Genomic DNA, 19,522 nt, shown 5'->3' with positions numbered 1-19,522 from the left:
TGGTTTTTGGACTAAAACACTTTTTTGGACATTTTTGAAAGATAAACTAGTTTCGGTCGTGTTTATTTCAAAATACTTTGGAAATATTTTCTTCTTAAATCGACACTTTCCGTGGGTTGAATACTGATCATGCTAGTTTAGTTGTGGGTTTTTACCCTTTACAAAAATTTGAAAGTGAAATTTATGCATTAGGTTTGATTATGAGCCCTATATGCACACAAAACATAAGCTTCTGTATAATTTCAGTCTTAAGTTTTGGTTCCTGAATCTTGATCACAAGATACTATGTCACACTTGCCTCTAAATGTTAAATGGCGCCAGAAACTTTGAAGTGATATATTTTACATTGAAGAATTTTCCCAACTAGTAGCGTACGATTTTACAGCTACCTTATTCGGACAGCTGCCTTACTTTGGTATAGGTTGTCATTTTTCAGTACCGCTTGCCTGATAAACAGCACATATTTTTGAATATTTTTGTGGTTGGTTTATTCCATCACTACGGGAATCACTAAAGCTGTTCAACAGCTACACAACAGACAAGAACAAACTCGGCGCAAAAACAATGCAATATCCAAACAACTGAGAACATGCTTCGGCGAAAAAAAACAAAATCAAACCAGCAACCACAAAAATCGCAATGAACAAAAACCACGGAATAAAGAAAATACAACAGTGCCACCTAAACGAGTGAAAATGGTATCGGGTTTTGCGACTACAGTTTGGGCCACTTAGTCGAGTGTTGGTTGAAGTTGTGTTATTATGAAGTATGTGACGGTGGTGCTGCAAAGCAATGCAATATATAGAGTACGTTTTAATCTGCTGGCGGCGCGAAGTGATTTGCGCATGACGGTACAGTGAATTTTCAATAAATAAACGCCTGACTGGCATCAGTCGGAAATAAGAGATGCAATATCCCGGTGGCAGACACCGGATCGAAATTGAAACAGTTGGTTTAATGTCGTATTTGAAGAGTAAATATGTGTTGAAAGCATTGAAGATGCGGGCCAATTGTTGTGTGAACTAGCAAAGGGGTTTGTCGAATGAAGATTGTGCAATATCTGACTTTGAAGAGTTGTACAAAAAAATGAAGTTGAATTGAAAATGAGCAAAAGCAATTTTCCTTGTTTTTTGAAAGCGCAAATTCGCTAAAAAAGTCTTGCGAACTAAAAGCAACTAAATTTGCAATTCCAAATGTAACTGCAATACAGAGGTGCTGGGAACGGTAACAAACAGAACCATTTCCGGCAAAAAAAAAATGAATGTCGGTTGGTAAAAATGCAATAAATACGACAATCGAATCATAGTAAAACCAGGTTGCAAAAAGCTGTTGCAATAATTTCATCGTTTCGTCGGTTTACCGTTGAAAGCTGCAAGGCACATAAAGGCTGAAGGTGACCGCCCCAAAAACACAGGCTGCTTGTCGCGCCACTTAAATAAAAACAGCGCGAGCATTCGCCGCAGGAGTATATACAAGCACCGCACGGCCAGCGCTGCTGAGCCGAGGCCATAAAGTTTATTAGTATCTCGCGTTATTTACATTCGAATTAACTCACAGTTGCTGGTACCAGTCGGTGCGAACAAACAACGATTTTGATTTAATTTCACTCGGGCTCGCGAACGCGATTGTGTTGCGCGCGCGATAGGTTGCAACGGCGTGCGACGCATTGTTTCACATTCCAAAATCATCCCGCGTTGCCTGTGGTCGAGAGCGCCGCGGTACTTGGCCGTGCTTAGTCCACCATGGTGCCAAACGTGTATAGTTGCACTGACACACACCCCTTACATGCTTTGTGGCATGTGCATCGCCATTGGAACGTGGCTCACTGTTGTAGAGGCCTGGTAATGTGTGGTGGGCTGCATGGAACGCATGCCCGGTGACTCTGGGTCATTCGCCAAAGCTGCATTTTGGCTGTCAGTCATCTGCTGCAAGTACATCTGACCCAGTGCGTGGTGGCTCGCGGCGGGGGGCAGCATAGACTGGTGGCTTGGGCTGCCTCCTGAAGATGGCGGTGCTGAAGTGACGGACGATGCGCCAGGGCTTGTATTAGCTGGAGAATGGACTCCACTGCTGCTGTGGTGAGAGCCAGTAATGCTATGAATGGAGTTGGTTGGTGTGTGAGGCTGAGCAAGGCTGTAGGCTGGAGACGATCCAACAGAATAGGGTGCTTGGGCGTAGCCGTTGTGCTGGCTTGTCAAGGAGCTCATGCTTGGGAGGGCTGTAGGAGCAGCACTGTATGTCGGATAGTACATCGACATGGTGTCGTAACCACGTTGAGCCGAGGCCGCGCCGTTGGCGATACCAGGGTGTCCTGCGAAGGAATGAGGTGCGGCGCTACCGTATGGACTCATCTGAGACTCTGAGCCAATCATCTGTGGGTTGTACATCTGTTGGTAGCTGGTAATGGAGTAGTCTACTGGGGACATGTGACTAGACCCTCTTGGTGGGGCTAAACCGGCTGGCGGATTTCCAGGCATCATTCCCACTCCGGCTGGGCCCATTTGGAACTTGTCTTTTCTTGGGATGGGCTTGGTCTTGCGACGGGGTCGGTATTTGTAGTCGGGGTGCTCTTTCATGTGCAAAGCGCGCAGGCGTTTGGCTTCGTCGATGAACGGGCGTTTGTCGGTATCGGAGAGTGTCTTCCATTCGGCACCGAGGCGTTTTGAAATCTCGGAGTTGTGCATTTTCGGGTTCTCCTGGGCCATCTTTCTTCGCTGTCCTCGTGACCATACCTTTGCAAATAGAAAAAATAATTAAGTTCACGTTAACGCTGTTGGCAAGTGCGCGGAAAGGGAACGGGCAATCGCCGCGTTCCTGGAAGGCGACTGTATCGAATTGGCAAACAATTAGCGCGCTGCAGACGCGCTTTTGTCCAGTAAGTGTCTGTCTCGATGCTTCCGCGCGAAGGGACACAAAGGAAGGCTTACACCTGCTCGTCTTGATTGAACGGCCACAAATCCTCGGAAATGCGATGGCATTATGATGTCAATGTGGAAGCCAGAGTGTGGATATGCGAAACCCGCGCCACGCTGACGAGAATTTCAGACAAAATGGCGGATTACGCTGGCGGGGTGGGGTCGCGAGTACTTTATCCTCAATACACATTTTAGAGAACGCAAATACAACTTTACTATTTCCCCTGACGCAATCCACATTTGTTGGCTGGGACCGATGGAGCCACCTAAGTTAAAACATGCCCCGATGTCAATTGGTTTTCTCGCGCGCTAGGCAAGTCTCGACGTCGTCATGCCCATTGTTTCGTCACAGAGGATGAATTCGTAATGGCGATATTTCGGCGTTACTGGGTCAGCCAATTTTTCACCGCTGGTCGTCATTATTTGAGCTAGCTTACAGGTCATGACAACGATGCCCGGCCTCCAAAAAAAAAACCAACAGAAATGGTCGCAAGCCCGGTCTCGAAATATGACTTATTACATTGCTCGGTTTTCAGAGCCTTTCTCATAGTTAGTTCATGCTTTGGTCTTAGCGAAGGAAATGCAGCGTAAAAATGGTCACCCGCGTTCTTAATGGTCAGCAAACGCACCTGTTTGCCCACTGTGGTAGCAAGCTGGAATCCACCACAAAAATAAAAAAAATCTTTCGAGAATGTCCGTGTGATTTTTCAATTTAAGATTTATCGCAACCACGGCATTTAATATTATCCCCATATATTGGAACATCAATTGGTGCTGCAACTAAACATCACCATGTGTCACTATAATACGTTTGTTTCGCAGGAATCGTTACTTGTCTCAAAATCCATTCGTTTGGAATGTGAAACTAGTCGAACTGCAGTCGAAAATTCACAATCACTTGCCGCTGTTTACATTCAGTCTGTTCACGTCAAAGACGAAATATTAACTCTGGTCCGGACAATTTTTATTGCCCTTCGTCCGTCCGATTACGCCAAACGCCGTTTTATGTACAAAGCAGTTAAATTTTATCCCGCCCAGCAGTTACAGCCGTTCTGAGCAATAGCTTTGAGTTACAGGCATTGGTGCAGTTTTCACTGTACAACCTATTTGGATTTCGCACATAATGTACGAAACTACGCAAGTTTAATTTTTCCCAAAAATTATAATTGGTTATTTTACCTTAGGTTTAATTTATTGCTTTCGAGCGATATTCTTTTTGTTAAATGAGTTATTTGCGGTGTAAAATCGTTTATTTTATGGGTAATGCACTGAAACAGGGCGTTGAGACTCACCATGAAAGCGTTCATTGGGCGTTTCACGCGTTGCTCTTGGGCGGCCTTGTTACCCACCGACGAGTTGCTGTTTTGGTTTGGCATCGGGCCGTGGTGGGATGTCGGCGGGGAAAGATGAGTCATCTGCCCGCCCATTCCCATCGATTCGGTGATGTAGGGTTTAATGTCGCCTTGCATGCTGGAAGGTACGCCGCTTGTAGCCATCGGGGGAGGTGGTAGATGTGCATTGCTGACCACTGACATCCCGTTTGAGGGGTAAGGCACGGGCATCCATCCGGCCGCTTGTGCTGGATCCACAGCAAGCATTTTTTGCTATCGTGTGATAACGGTATTTGTGTATCGACGTAAGATTGATTATCGCACTGACCAAAAGCTAAATTTCGTGGTCCGTAGAAGCTGCAATTGAAACAAACAATGCTTGACATGTGATTCGTAAAAAATAATTATTATTTTTCGCTGCAAAGTGTGGTAGTTACACATGAAACTCAGCTAACAAATATGCGAACTCTGTTTAAACGAACAAACTTTGACTCACTCGATTCCTTATATTAATTATTTCTATAATTTATTTCTGATCTTTTCCTGATTTATTAAACGTAATAATTCCTTTTTGACAACGTGTCACAATCCACACAAACTCATACACGTGTTCTCTGTGATTGTTTGACAAGTCAGGCGTTTAAGTGCCTCTTCTATGGCTTCCTACTAATTGTTCGCCCAGTCGCAACAAACAGTGTACTGAGCCTCAAGAACGGTCATAACTTTTCACGACGTCTAACAATGCGTTGGACACAATGCGCTCATTGGAACGACTCTAAGCAATGCTCAGTGACAACCATTCAACAATAGATCCTGAATGACTGCCCCCTTCCAAGTACAACCTTTATGAGAGAACCGCTGGCGCCTTTCTCTTCGAAAGCCTCGCGCTTTTTTCTCCGATCGTCGCGCTGCCGGAGCCGACGGGAACGCGCAGCTTCGTAGCTAGCTCTCTAAAATCGTCATATTCGACCGTGGCATTCAAACTCGTATCGTTGAGATAGTGAAATTTTGATAGCATTTACGTGACGGATGAAAAACTTTCGCGCTAAATTTCATTATCACAAAACAACATTCGATTAAGTGAACAATTGGCCTAGATCCTTATAAACATTTCTTTTGGACTGATGTGGATCTTCTATACAACGGAATGCGTTTGATGCGAGCAAACTTAAAGTAATATGCCCCGTATCGCAGAAATTAAAATTGGTATGAAGCAATGTCTTACAGTTCAGAAAACAGTTGGCTTTATAGTGTTGCTGGGTTTTTCATCCACATATATTTGACAAAAATATTTCCGCAAAATATAAAGGTATATTTTTAGGTGCTCCACATCCTTTTTTGGGACCCAATCATACTCTGGGTTTGGCGATGAACAAAAGGCTGCTCAACAAAGACAGAAGTCTATTCTGAGGATGTCTATTCACCGTTTGGCTGCGACGCGAGACAAAGTACCGCAGCACAGGCACGCCAAAAAAACCGCGCGAAATTTTGGCCATGAAAATTGATTCCTTTCTAGATTTTCCACCAGTTTCAATGCATAGGTGGCCAAAGTTCCATGCACCGAGTACACGCCACTCACAGCCATTATTTTGGGCTTGGGTCGCGCTCAATTTGTTATTGTTTTTCCATTAGGGGTCACGGCAACTTGCCGTGTCAATGATGCTACTATTTTCGTGAGTCGCGAAGCCACACTAATGGCCGCCTAACCGGGTCCCCGCCATGCATGCAAAACTGAATCAATTCCTTGTTTGCCAAGGACCTGTCATGGCCAACAAAACAATTCCGTACTTTCATACAGTTACTTTTAGAACAAAAGTATCGCTCAAAAACACTCTAAAGGTATCTTATATTTAAACATATATTTGTTTTTCAATATTTTTGTTTGTAAATATTAAGTATATCCATGTGCTACGTTTCTGTTCGGCAAGATTCAGAACTGACGTTTTTGTCGCGGAATGTGACCCGTATACCTTGCAATGTCCACACACGTGTCTACGCATGATCCTCCACACTTCTGCACGGGAAAGGGCATGAAACATCCCCAATTTTACTACTACAGGGCATATACGGTCTGTTGCTTACGCGACAGGCTCTCTTCAAGGGTGACTCACTGCATAAGTGACGTATGCCATATTGAATTGCAAAGCAAACGGCCGCAACCAGAGTGGCGGCACGCTTTGGACCTGTATAACATCTGTGTCAAAATGTCACCGGAGCCGCGCTGTGTAACTCCTGGCATAGCAACGGAACATAGTGTCGCGATCCTTTGGGGTCCTGATTCATTTTAGCTCGGTCCCCACGACCGAGGAAACGCCACCCACCATTGCGTAAACACACAACACCGTATAGTGGGTTGAAACAGCACGCGTGCGAGCAAGGCGGAACGAAAAAATTGGACCCACGTCCCTGCTTTCTGACATGGCAATGACATGCTATCCGTATAAAAGTGCTTTTCCCCAAACCTATGGGAAAATTTTTGTCTCAGATACTTGTAGTTGACATAGGCTGGTTTTGTGCTTGCAAGTTGGAACAATGACGGTATATTGGGTTGATGCGTATAGTTTGAACAAAATGTTAAACTTTAAACAATTCCTTTGTAGCTGAAATGAAGTTTTTGGATTGATGGTATGCACAGTGTCTTTAAAGGTTCACTACAAAAGTTCAGATTTTTTTAGACAAATTCCAATTTTCTAGTTGTTCTTTTTATAATCGAACGTTTTGAAAGGCGGAATGTCATTGATTTAGTGATTTACTTTTCCCATAATCGAGATGCGGTGTTGGCGCCCAAGATCTTCCATTCTCCCAACAAACCGTCCGTATTGTTGTTCCTGTTTGCGTGTTGTTTCATTAGGGCCGAGGGAAGACTGGTCCTTCGTATACGCCTCGATTTTAGCGCACGCGAGCTTACTATAGCGATTGGGAATACAACACAACTGTTGTGACATTTTTCAGATGATTGTGGCTTTGTTTCGGTACAAAATGCTCTGGAAAAAAATATTTTGCCACAGTTACTAGAGTTAACACGGAAAAGGTTGTGTGTACATTGATTTTTTTGACAAGTGTTGCTAATATTTATTATGTGATCGTTATTCCTATCCAAAACCATCCCTAAAAACTAGGCATGTGTATTTTAACGTGTTACTAGTTGCCATTCACCTGCGGTGAGTGAATTTGCGAACTTTTACCAGCGCGTGTGTATACAGGTGAATATATGAGGCCGACCCCCAGAGCATGAGATTTCAGTAAAATGCTGCAATATTAACATTTACATTGTAGTCGCAAGTCGCGCGCTCGCCCGTAATCTCTGCGTGATTAAACTTGTACTTGTTGCAAAACTCTTTAGGGCCCACATGATAGGCAACCGAGCGCAACACACCCTTGGCCCGTTTAGAAGGCAAGAAGCACCAGACAGTCCATTGTCTTCCTGAAGGCCGTTATCAGAACTTACAGCACACGCTGATTACAGCAGGTATCTCCGTAAATTTGATCGCGACGCGTCCGCGCGCTACGCTCCCGCGAAGAAGCAGGTTTTGTTCGATGATGGTAGAAAATCCAATAAACACACAGAACTGCGGGACCGGCCGTCCCAAACCTTGACACTAATTTCCCAGGATGAGTGGGAGTAAGCCGGCTCTGAACTAGCTCCAGTTTATTCAGTGTTGTTGACTTGTTGTTGTTTGGTTGTGAAGGGCGCTGATAACGCTAGCTAAGATACACGGTCTCCTGTGCAAGTCATAAATGCACCAATTTTTACCGCGCTTCAAGGAAATATTGACCAATAATATAATTGCAATGAGACATTGTGTTCGTGCTGGGCGTCAGTTTAGCATAATCTTGTTATATACCTTAATCCACATCCACCATCTGAGTTTATGTTTTTTTGCTGTTTGGGTTTTCACTGGACGTTAAATTAAACTAAGGCTTATTTCCATTTTGTTAAGGCTTATTTCCAAAATCGACATCTACTTACGCTTAAATGGACAAAAGTTGTTGCAAAACCTCAAGGTTTATCAAGGTTTATTTCCAAGCTTTATCAGCAATTTGTAAAAACGCAATAATCGAAACCTTTTCGGCCCCGTAGGCAACGACAAGCTCAAAAACCCCAGCAAGGTAAGAAAGTTAATGTCAACAGCATGGCGGCGGTAGCTGAACGCGGCTATATGGCTGTGTGAAGGCGCAGTCAAACGGTCGCCTGTCAAACAATAAATACGAAAGATCCCAGTACGGCCTCGTGCGCCAGGCAAGTCCAATCCAGTCCCGGGCGAGACCGCTACGAAAGGAATAGGCCGCACGCGATGTTTGGACGAATTTTGCTATTTCTGCTGCCGCCCGGGCACAAGAATAACAAACTTTCCAGCGCTAGCGGAGGTTTCGTTGGTACCGGGGTATATTGTTCCGTGCCTGGAGCCCTCGGCGTTCATTAATATACAAACAGAAGCTTTTTGGTTGAGAAGGAATATTGCTATTGGCTATTTCTTTTCGAACGCAAGTTTTGCAGAGGTGCAGGTGTCCGTATTCGGTTTCGCACGTAATGAATATCGTTCCTTGAAAGACTTTTGGGGTTTGGTTGCTTCCAATTTGTCCAATATAAATTGCTGCCAATTTGTATTTATTTTATGCCATTTGTAGCTTTAACAAATATCGTATCAGCTTTATACTAATTTGTTTCCTTGTCAGCATAATTCTATGAATTTTCATAATTACTCAAAAAACAATTACTCAGTCAAAAAACAACAACAACAAAATATAGCAACCCCCATCATCAAACAGCAGGCTCACTTCCTCCCCAGAAAGAACATACTTGCAGATTGGAATTTAACATAATTAGTTTACAAGAGAACAATCGCCAATACGCGCGGCCGGCCGGCCGGGCGGTTGACGATCGACCAAAAGTGCTCCCGGAGTACAATCAGTCGTTCACACTTCGCTGAGTGTTTGTTTAAATGCGCGATGAATGGCGCCCGCCCAAAATGAATATCCTCTTTGGAAACATGAATGTCTCTATAAAAACGTCCCTCACACTTCGCCGCTTCTTTGTGCCACAACGGGTGGTAAAGCATAATAACAACGACTTAATGCCCATTGTTGGGACTCTCTCGTGATCTCTTTGCTACATAATCGCCACACGCGACATACAGAGACGCAGTGAAAGCGAAGTACCATCAGTGTTTTGTTGGCACTCTCTTAACGCGGTTGTTACCATACTACGATGGCCGTACCGCGGCTATTGTGTTCATATTTTTTGATCATTCAGTTCATTTCGACAAGGGCGGTCGCATTGTCCCTAAGTGTGTATTCGCCTGGCTGTGAAGTCCATTGACTACTTTGTATTGTGGCACCTCTCCACACAAGTTGGGAAACATAAACAGATTTACGTTGGGCGACATTAATGCACGCTGAATGGTTATCGGTAAAATTACTTTTTTGTTGGTATCTATGTTGTTGCTTTGGAACAGGTTTTATACTTTTGTTTTGTATGTTCAGCCACAATGGTAGTTGGCGTTAACTTCTCCGCGAGTGTTTTGGAAAATTTGAACGCAAACGCGAGTAACTGCGGTAGGAAAGTGGGAGGGGCCTGAAAGTCGCTCGCACGCAAAGGCGCCCCGCGGCGTCTTCGACGTTTTTACAACGGCATCTTTCCAGAGAGTGCTTCCAGCGAAATTAGGGTCAGAGCGGGCCCTAGTTTTTCTTCTTCACCACCAACCCTTTCCGCCCTCCGGCAACGTGGTCCTGGCGCTCGACAAATCAAGTCGCGTCGCGCCGTGGTTTATCGATGGCCATTGTCTTCGATCTAGCGTGGGAACTTTGCTTAAAGCATAGTGACGTAACAGCCACCACCTCTGAAGAGCGCAGAGTCAGAATTTCGACTGAATTTTATGTAATCGCGTTCGACTTGCTTTGGTTGAAAACCACGAATGTGCCACACGTGGCCGGCAAGCCGACGGCAAGACGCCCCAATAGGAAGCCGTAGTTTGGGGATTAGCGTTTCGCGTGCAGTCGAAAAAGACTCATCGCTTTGAAGAGTTTTCATCTCCGAGGATTGGAATTGAAAAAACACGTCACGATTAACTCCATACCTTAAAAACCCACACTCTCTTTGATGACGTTTCTAGGTTCAATCCGATTTCCTTGGTAACCCCCTTAAAACTACCTAGGCATCAAAAACCGGAGGAAAACTTATCGAAACACGCTGCCAAGCGTTCTGGCGATGATATTTGCAAAAAATGAGTAAGACCAAGGACCAGAAAGTAAAAATGTGAAAGGTTTTCTACGTTTACATTTTTAGCACTTTTAACATTGACTGTAATCCACCTCTCCTTAAAGTTTAGTTTGGTTGTTTCTGAGCAAAAATGAGCATATTGGTCATTGTTTGAAACTTTTACACTGTTTGACATTCGTCGCGGCTTTAGGAGGCGGAAATAAGGCAACCCAGACGCATAACTTAATTCTTCATCGTAATTTAATCAATGATAGGTCGCCGCATTTCCTTCAGGCGCCTGGAAATGGCGATCCAATGGGACCCTCGGTATTGATTGGCTGGACAAAGTCACCACATCAAGCGTTTAACACACTTACCGGCCAACTTCGCTGATTACGTCGCTGTAATTCTGTTCGATTGAGGAAATTCTCCAGTTTCACGACATCTCGGGTTTCTGTTGGATTCAACCCTCTCCAATCGCACTTCGCCAAAATATCAAAGGGCGGCAATTTGTCATTCGACAATTAAAAACCACCTCCATCTTGAAAATTGTCGTCATCGGGGCTCTGTCAAGGTAAAAAACAAATGATAGATATCAGATTCGTATTTAAATGTGTGGGCTTATCACTGAATTGTCGTGTGTAAGCTATAACACCGCACAAATATATAAGACTTATAGCATGATGGTAACACAAAACCGTTTGTAAATCTCACATGCATGGATTACTCAACTGGGATTGCACCGTAGAAGTTAATGACTGTGACGCAAATTAAGAGGGGTGAAAAAGATGCAGGGGAAGATTATATAAAATCACATTGATATCAAGGAGCGCCAGCCATACTTTTATGTGTTTTGTTTTTGTCGAATAGCGTTCTACATGTCATATATTTAGAGTCTATATTGCAATGTTAATACAACAGGCATGTTTTCTCTGGAAAACGTACTCGGCCCGTATTGCCTTTACTACAACTGTAGGAAAAGCCTCAAAAATTTAAACAATGTTGCTGATATTTTTTACTGGGTCCGTTGGCGTTTCGTAACCAAGCAACAAGGACTCCAGCGTCCTGGTCCCCCGTGGCACGAGCTTAAACAGCGTGACCAAAACCGGAGCAACGTGATTACGCGCGGGGGCACTTTCCCCTCACCGCGCGTCGCGACGTGACATTCTGTTTTAATTGTTCTCACGCGATTCGTCGCTTGGTGAATGGAGTCAAGGTGCGCCTGGACCGCGAGCTCCTACCTGGACGGCAGGAATCGACACCGTTCCCAAACTTATTTGCCCGCTTAATTCCCCTCGCCCTGTCGTGTAGCGATCCGAGGGTTTACCTACATTTACATACGTGCCCAGGTGTAAGATGCCTGGATCAGGGTAACAGCTGGAGTAAGAGGGTTTACTGTAATGCAGGTACTTTACGAACGGTTTCAAACCGCGTCAAAAATCACATTGCGCAGTGCCTGGTCACAAACAACAAACCTCAATTATTTAATTTCACAAACAACAAATGGTCAAATATGTATGGGAAAATACAATGTTGAATGGCGCAATGTTGTAATTTGTGTGAACGTGTGCAGAATGATCAATGTACAATATCTTAACGATCTTTTGACTATCTATACACAAATGCATAGCATCAACTATATATATGTCCTGTTGATAGTACCCCATACACAACACTTTATTCATGTTGACTCAAACATATACAATAAAATCATTTCACCATGGTGTAAAAATTATGCGCTATTAACGACTAAACTTTGGGGGTAGACAGAAGTTTCTACAAAACGTAAAATCTCTGATGTACTGTGAAGCTGCGTTCGAAACTGGAGCAAGCATTTTTTAGCAATTGAATCTTACACGTTTTGCATGCGTCAAACGTCAACAAATGGCATATAGTTACGCGAGAAAAATTCCTTAATCCAAAAAGTTTTGACCAAAACACTCTCGGCCCGCGGAGACCAACGGAAAAATTGACAGAGTTCGTAAATTCGTACCTACGTGCGCGCCGTCATTGTTGTGTAGTTAAACCGCGTGTGCGAGTGATCGTTTACCCCAGGCGTCGATGCGCGTGTTGGGTTGCAGTGAACGCGAAAGTTTTGCCTTTGTTTTCTGTCCATAATCAAGCAAGTAGCGGTATCGCGTTGCGAAAACACAAAATCACCCCAGTATTCCGCATCTTTGTCGGTCGCGAACTGCTTGCACGGAGCAGTACAATTAAGGCCGGGGATCGTCCGGTTACTGAGGTCCATTGATGTCACCGTATTGGTTTACTCGAGCTGTGTGACCCATCCATCGGCTTTTTTGTGGTAGCTCCTGTGTATGACTAGCCCCCGACGCCGCCCTGTAGTATTAAATCACACTCATACATTGTCGCAAATTCCAGAACTCCCGCATGTCGCCTACCCTTTCTCAGGAGCCAGCAGATGTGTAACAGAGTCACGGAAAGCATCCGATACCTTTTATGTCACAGGGAGAAAGCCGATACTTCTTGTATTATTCCGTCGCAGGTTTTTGGCGTCGGCGACTGGGTACCGACTTGTTGCTTTCGCGAGTTTTTGCGCGCCCAATTTCTCGTCGCAGTGTGGGAAAACGTCTTGTTCTCCCATTAGCTTGTTGCTGATTAAAGGCGCCTTCCCAACTTTGTAATCTCAGGTTTCAATGCCGGTTTTCACTTAAATCGAGTCGCTTAAGTGGTGACATCAGCAGTAACCAAAATGTGAATGATAACCCCTGGTACGTTGACTCTTCAATACTCGATAAATGTAAAAAGTCACCCCCAATTAAAATCCTACTGGACAACATTTTTTTCACAATAAGCGTCCCCAAAAATGGTTTAGTTTTCCAACCGACCGAGGTTTTATAAAAAGCGGAAAAAAGTAATAGTGCCTTAAAAAACGTTTTTAATGACGAAAATTGCTGACTCCTGTATAATTACAGTGCGTTCAAGCTAATTACACGCTTACCGATAGCTTGATGAAGAAACACACAAAAACAAAAATTTCGAGAAAATATTCTCCGTTATGGGAAATATATACGGAGCAATGGTATTAAGTCAATATCCCCGTTCGTGTTTGTTTAAACCAACCCTCGCAATAACAATACAACGGCATCGCGATCCAGATCCCAATTTTGTTTGCCTGCCAGCACTTCCTTGTTTACGTTTTAAACGAAGCTTGACATCCCCACGCGTACCTCGTCCAATGAGCGCACGCGCATGGTCAGCACATGCCCTCTTACGAAAACAAACACCGAGGCCTGCGGAGGCTACGGCGCATTTGTCAGCAGTTGTTACGCGTCCCCCACACACGGGGCGGAAGCTCCCAACTGGGCCCTTGGCGAAAATCTTTCAAACCACCGAAAATTCAGTCAGCTTGACCTGTTTTGGAGGGTTGCTCTTTGTTAACACCTAACAGACTTTCCGACTAGTTGTGTATTACTGTCGTTTTGCAGTGGGAAGCCATATTTATTGCACCCAATATGCTTGGGTATACCCACATTTTACCACGTCTCCAAATTGTTTTTCCCATGGCTCCGACTGTTCGGTTGCCTGGCAACAATCACGTGACATACCGCCACCATGCCGTCACAGGCGTTGCCCGAAGTGATGCAACTTTGTTCAGAGAAAAACAAACCTTTTGACTGGCGACCGGGCGCAATGTTCCGGAGTCGACCTACCTCGTTTGGCGGTCGGGCTTGTGTTTTTGCAACAAGTCAATTGCGAATTTGCGTCGTAAAATTTCGCGCCGGCAAAATCGATTACGGCACCATGATTATTTTTGCCACAGCTATGAGCTAAAGAGCATCTCCGCCAAGACCGTGCGCATTATTGTTTGCTCCAGTACGTTGCCTTGTTACACGTTTAATCGGTAAACGAATTTCGCTAACTCTTGATAGGCCTTGGTATAATCAAAATATACTTTTCTGAAAAGTTAGTGAAATCTCCAACATTTTAGTACGACTAATTTTTTTTACTCAAACCGTGGTGAAAATTCAAGTGATATACTAACGCTTTAACATAATTTAACATAGGTATATCCAGTGGCCTCTGTACAGAGTAAAAAGTACTCTTACAAACCTAAATGGCGATCTCCACGAAGTCCAAAATTCCTGCATCCGTTTTTGCGAAGAGAAACACAACAGAAATACAAAATCACCACTTTTACTCAGTGAACTATTAGGCAGCAAGCAGCTCTTCCAACAAGTAACTTGGAAGCACTGACAAAAACAGCGGATTGTGAGAGTAATTGTAAAGGAGGCAGTGACAAAAAGTCACATTTGTTCGATTGCGGACAATTACGTATTATTGGGCCCCGTTGTCATTTTTTGTTTATCGTTGATAAAGGCTTCGGTACAAGGGAGAGAGCGTGTCTATAACACTGCCCATAAAGCCTAGGGCATCCTCGCTATAATGGAGCGACCGTATTCATAATACCAATGAGTGGGGCGCGCGGTTGAAAGGCCCTTTTCACTTGTTACTTGGCCACATTGTTTTCGTGGATGTTGTAAAGGGTCTTGTCTCAAAGGCGAATAAATCATTCATGCTTATATACAACTGGTCGGACAGCGAATGCTACAATAGGATTAATTGTTTGCGTTGCCCATTAGAACATTCAGAAAGGAAATCCTTCATAAATAGTGAATTGACGTCCGTTGCGGCGCAAGCGGCTTTACAAACGGAGTGCCACGCGTAGGTAGAAATTTCCGGCACTTCGTCGGTTGCGGAAATATTGAAAATTAATATCAGTGGCATCTTATATGCCTAAGCACCTGTTCATTTGCAGTAACTATAATTCATAAAGTTTCAATTTATCATGTAAGGGTGCAGAAATATAGGTTATCGCCATTTAACCTTCGTTGCACATTTTGCAATCTGTGTTCGCGGAACGATTGCAGTGGCATTTATTGGACTGATTTATAACAAAGAAGTGAATATCAGTTTGCATGCGAAAACGCAAATTGTTTTTGTCAACGATAAATTTTCTTGAAAGTTTTAGGTATTCGCATCGGGTGTTAGAAATTGCAAACCATACCTTACAAATTACAACTACGTGAAAATCAATCCCCTTAATTTACATCAAACTCGAAACGAAGTGTTTATTGCAACGTGTAAAAAGTCGGGCTTAAACTCATATCGTATAGGCGGTTTAAATTAGCCCCACGCCCAAGCTGGATCCAATGTTCACTTGTGCGCATCGTCACTTGTCAATCTCGCAGAGTCGCGTTTCGCGGCCCGTTGACCCTATTTCCGCTGCGCGGGCCCCGGGCCCTCGGGCCCAATCGGCCGTATCGTAACAAAGTTAGCCCCGATGCGATGACGTCACCGGAATCAGGGGCCTTTCCTTGCGGGGGCAGTTTGTTCACGGGGGGTAGCGGTCGGTAGCTAGGGGTGGGGTAGCGTGGCACCGCACATTCCAAGCTGACATTTGCTGAGCGTGCCACAGCGGTCGTAGGAAAGAATTCCATCATCTTTTAGTTGAAGGAATTACATAACTTTTTGGACCAGTTTGGCCAATGAAGCGAATTGCAATATCGAGTTGGATGGAGAAGTGCTATATGTTACACTCTGTTCGCCAGTTTCACTGGGCCAAATACATTATAATTCAATTCCTTTCCGTGGTCGTGAGTCACGTTTCTAAAAGCCTACTATGTAGAAAGGCATGCGTTTTCCACAAAGTTATTTTGTATATAAGTTATACGTAGGTTCCTACAATTTTAGCGGGTTGCAAAATTGTCTGTATAAGTCACACACTGCAAATTTAGACGCATTCAATCGGTTTATCAAACCGGCCGTTGTCACTGGCAACCGATCGTAAGCTGCCCGACGCTGCCCTGCCCAAGGGTTAATAACTTGGCGATTGTCTGGCAGAGTAATGATAATATTTATCTGCGACTGCGATAAAAGAGCCCGCAGCGCAAACAGAAGCGGAAGGTGTTTGGTTTGGGCGAAACGGGACCCGATTCGTAAACGCGAGATTTTATATTCTGAGCCCGAGCGACTTGGATGAACGTCTCGGCGAGACCGCTGGCGTCAGGCCACTGTTAAAACCTTCGCCGACGCAGTTGTTTTAACCTGTCATCGGTATTTCTAATTTGTTTCTCCCCCGCAAACCTCCGGGAGCAGTTTCTGTCCTGCTGTTGCCTTAAGACTTAATCGTGTACGGAATGTCACTACTATCATAACGCATTGAAGATAAATCGCCAGCTATGTTCAACACTGAGCCCCTGTGATGTATATATACAGAATTCTACACGCACAAGTTTGGCACCAGACACACGCTATGATTTGGTTTTATAGACGCAAGAAATGAATGGAAAATATACCTGGCTGTCAACTTAAAAATTGTGTTGAAATTTTAATATTACTAAATACTACGGTGCGGGTGCAAATATCCTTTACACGCTTAAAGAGTAGCTTAGGCTGTAATTTGGCAGATGGTGAAGTAAAGGCAATTCGTGTTTCGCTGCAACTAAAGAATAAAAACCAATTGAAATGGAAAAATAGAGAACCAATTTCATCACATGAGTTATCGAGTCAAGAGCATTGTGTGTGATTTCCACAGCGTTGAAACAAAACCACATCAGAGTTAAACTGGGTACAACTAGTCCTAGCTTTCGTAGAAAATTTTCAATTTAAAAACTGTTTGTACGCGTCGACATGGAAAATTCAGATGCACGTCTGAAAATTCCTTGCTAAATCCGGCTACGCGGGGAATACTGACATGCTCGCCACCACCGGCGCGCCGGAGAGATTTCGCACGGGCAAATCAGCACGATTCCAATAAGCGTGGCGCCGACTATCCTCTAGCTCGGGACCTCCCTGTGATGGCAACCGCAAAAGGTCTCGCCTATCTGTCAGGCCACTGCGCGCCCGCCGCCTATAGGCTTAAAATCACCATAGACAGTCCAAAGTTTATCCGGCCTCAGGAGTTTATTTTTGCTCGCAGGACAATTTGCTTTGTGTTGCGGACGTTTTGTTGTGAGTCGCAGCAAAGTGCTTAAAATTGTGTATTTTGCAATTGGGCAACGAAAATGTTTGGAATGACAGAAATAAATATGATTTCAAGAAATTTTGTATGCACTCTTTGTATTCTACCGCTACGTTTCATCGAATGGTGGAAATATCTAATTTCATTTGCATTACGTCATTCCATCACATAATACCCAAAAACGTTATCAAGGATTATTTCAAAAACTATCAATGTTGGGTTATCACAATTTTAACAGGGTTTTGCAGTTCTTTTGATGTTACTCTTTAGGTATTACTGTTTAAATCGGTGAAACTTGAGATGCAATCTAATAGAAAACCTTTACTTCAGAGAATAAGTTGTTCATGTTACGTTACCTTGTACATCAAAGCCCCGTAATTGGACGGCACACCTGGACAACCTAGGGCATGGAAATTAATTGGCAGGAAAATAGAATGGTTGTTACGGCACGGTCTCCCCAAGGCTCTTGACTAATTTCGGCCTTTTGTTAGTTGCTGTTGTCTTCAAGCCGAGCGTAAAATTTCTATGCTTGTTAGCTGGTTTACACCTAGTCCTAATTGGGCGCCACGCAAAGCCTGCGTATTTGCGACAAACTACATACGACAATACAAAAGATTGAGGTAAAACAGCCATAAAATATTGACAAAATGCCACAAAAAGGAAGACGATTCCAATCAGCGAAAAACTGATATCTAATTGGCAACAGTTTTATGGAGAAAGCACTCTTAATTTTGAGAAATAGTCCAGTGTTTTTTTGCTTAGAAAACAATGGATTCTATTGTTGTCATTTAGTAATGGTTGCTGAAGTGCTCCTCAAACAATTTATCCTTATATAGAAATATGTATTGTTTGTGGAAACTATTTAACGATCCTATAATATGTCTAGCCTGCAGCAAAATATGTTTCACCCAGTAAGTCCTTTAGCCGCACCTAGCGGCAAAAATGTTAGAATTTTTTGTCGTTAGTGGGCGACAAATATTTCTATTGCACATGGCCACGATTTTGCGAAGTGACTGCAAATAACCCAGAAAAACGGTTCACATTGAATCGTCGTTAATTGTAAGTTCGCCCAAATGTTGTTCTACGTAATGTGCCCTAATTTAATGCGTAACAAAAACATCAAGTTTTGTGTAATCGATTCACTCATCTGGAGAAGGAATTTCATCTGCTTTAATACTTAACTACCATCATTACCTTTCCCAAATTTTGCATGTATTATCGCCGATTCTTTTAACAACAATGGTGCTGTCGTTTCCAATACTGTACTAAAAGTTGAAGTGTGGTACTGCTCGCTACGCTGACCGTAACGAATCCTTGAAGTGGACTGCTCACTTTGACTACATTACGGTACACTTTTACAATATTTACACGTTGAACAACCTCCTTTTTTACGTCGTTTGCAACCGATTACGACGCGAACAAGTGTTACGAATAGTGATAACTTACCTTCAATTCGCTTGGTATCAGAGCCGACATAAGTCCCACGTTTATAAATCCACATTTGCTTTTGCCGCGAAATATGAACACGGAAAACAGCAGACTTCGTTGGAACAGAAAGTTGCCAGCAGTGCCACACTGATTTCGACTCGTTTGTTCTGAGCCAAGCTCCGCTCAAATGAAATGGCCATATAATAGCGTTTTGTCTTATACACGGCGCTTTTTATTGCTATTCAACGAATTGTTCACAAAGAGCCTTAGTACCACTTGTCCACCCGGGCCTTGAAAAGGCGAATATGTCTATGCTGGCCTCGTTGAATAGCTTGCTTTACAGCGGCCGTTTTATGATGAATTCGGCGCGTCGATTTCCTTTGTGGCGTCCCTTATTCAGCCATGGTTTATGGTCTTGTACAAAAACGGAAAAGCGACGTGAATGCTGAACGCCTTTACGTTGTCATAGCTTAAATCACCTACATTTAGATACCATAACGCTTTCGTAACTGCCTACAAAACCCTTTCCACATTGCAACCATTCGCCAACTGTATAAATTTTCTTTGAGTCACTCTGCCGTCTCCGAAATCGTTTAAAGCAGTCTTTTCAAGGCACTGTAAATTCGAACAATATGTTGTTCACAATGCACAAGGCCTTTGTCGT

General features: G+C 43.7%; 1 protein-coding gene across 2 annotated transcripts; it reads right to left on the bottom strand.

Moving 5' to 3' along the window:
- Nucleotides 1-477: 477 nt before the first annotated feature.
- On the bottom strand, nucleotides 478-19,459 carry LOC145908285 (uncharacterized). 2 transcript variants are annotated; one of them, XM_082995534.1, is made up of 4 exons: nucleotides 18,877-19,459; nucleotides 10,823-11,011; nucleotides 4,208-4,603; nucleotides 478-2,732 (listed from the first exon to the last, which is right to left on the bottom strand). In XM_082995534.1, exons 3-4 carry the CDS (start codon nucleotides 4,511-4,513, stop codon nucleotides 1,782-1,784), a joined length of 1,257 nt encoding a protein of 418 aa, XP_082851660.1. In that variant the 5' UTR covers nucleotides 4,514-4,603; nucleotides 10,823-11,011; nucleotides 18,877-19,459; the 3' UTR covers nucleotides 478-1,781. The 2 variants fall into 2 exon arrangements, with proteins under 2 accessions (XP_082851660.1, XP_082851661.1); XM_082995535.1 differs by lacking the exon at nucleotides 18,877-19,459 and adding an exon at nucleotides 14,520-14,652.
- Between the last annotated feature and the right edge of the window lie 63 nt (nucleotides 19,460-19,522).

This window comes from Ascidia mentula, chromosome 7 (assembly GCF_947561715.1).
Source record: "Ascidia mentula chromosome 7, kaAscMent1.1, whole genome shotgun sequence".
Classification (NCBI taxonomy): Eukaryota; Metazoa; Chordata; class Ascidiacea; order Phlebobranchia; family Ascidiidae; genus Ascidia; species Ascidia mentula.
This window is presented reverse-complemented; position numbering and strand designations above follow the sequence as displayed.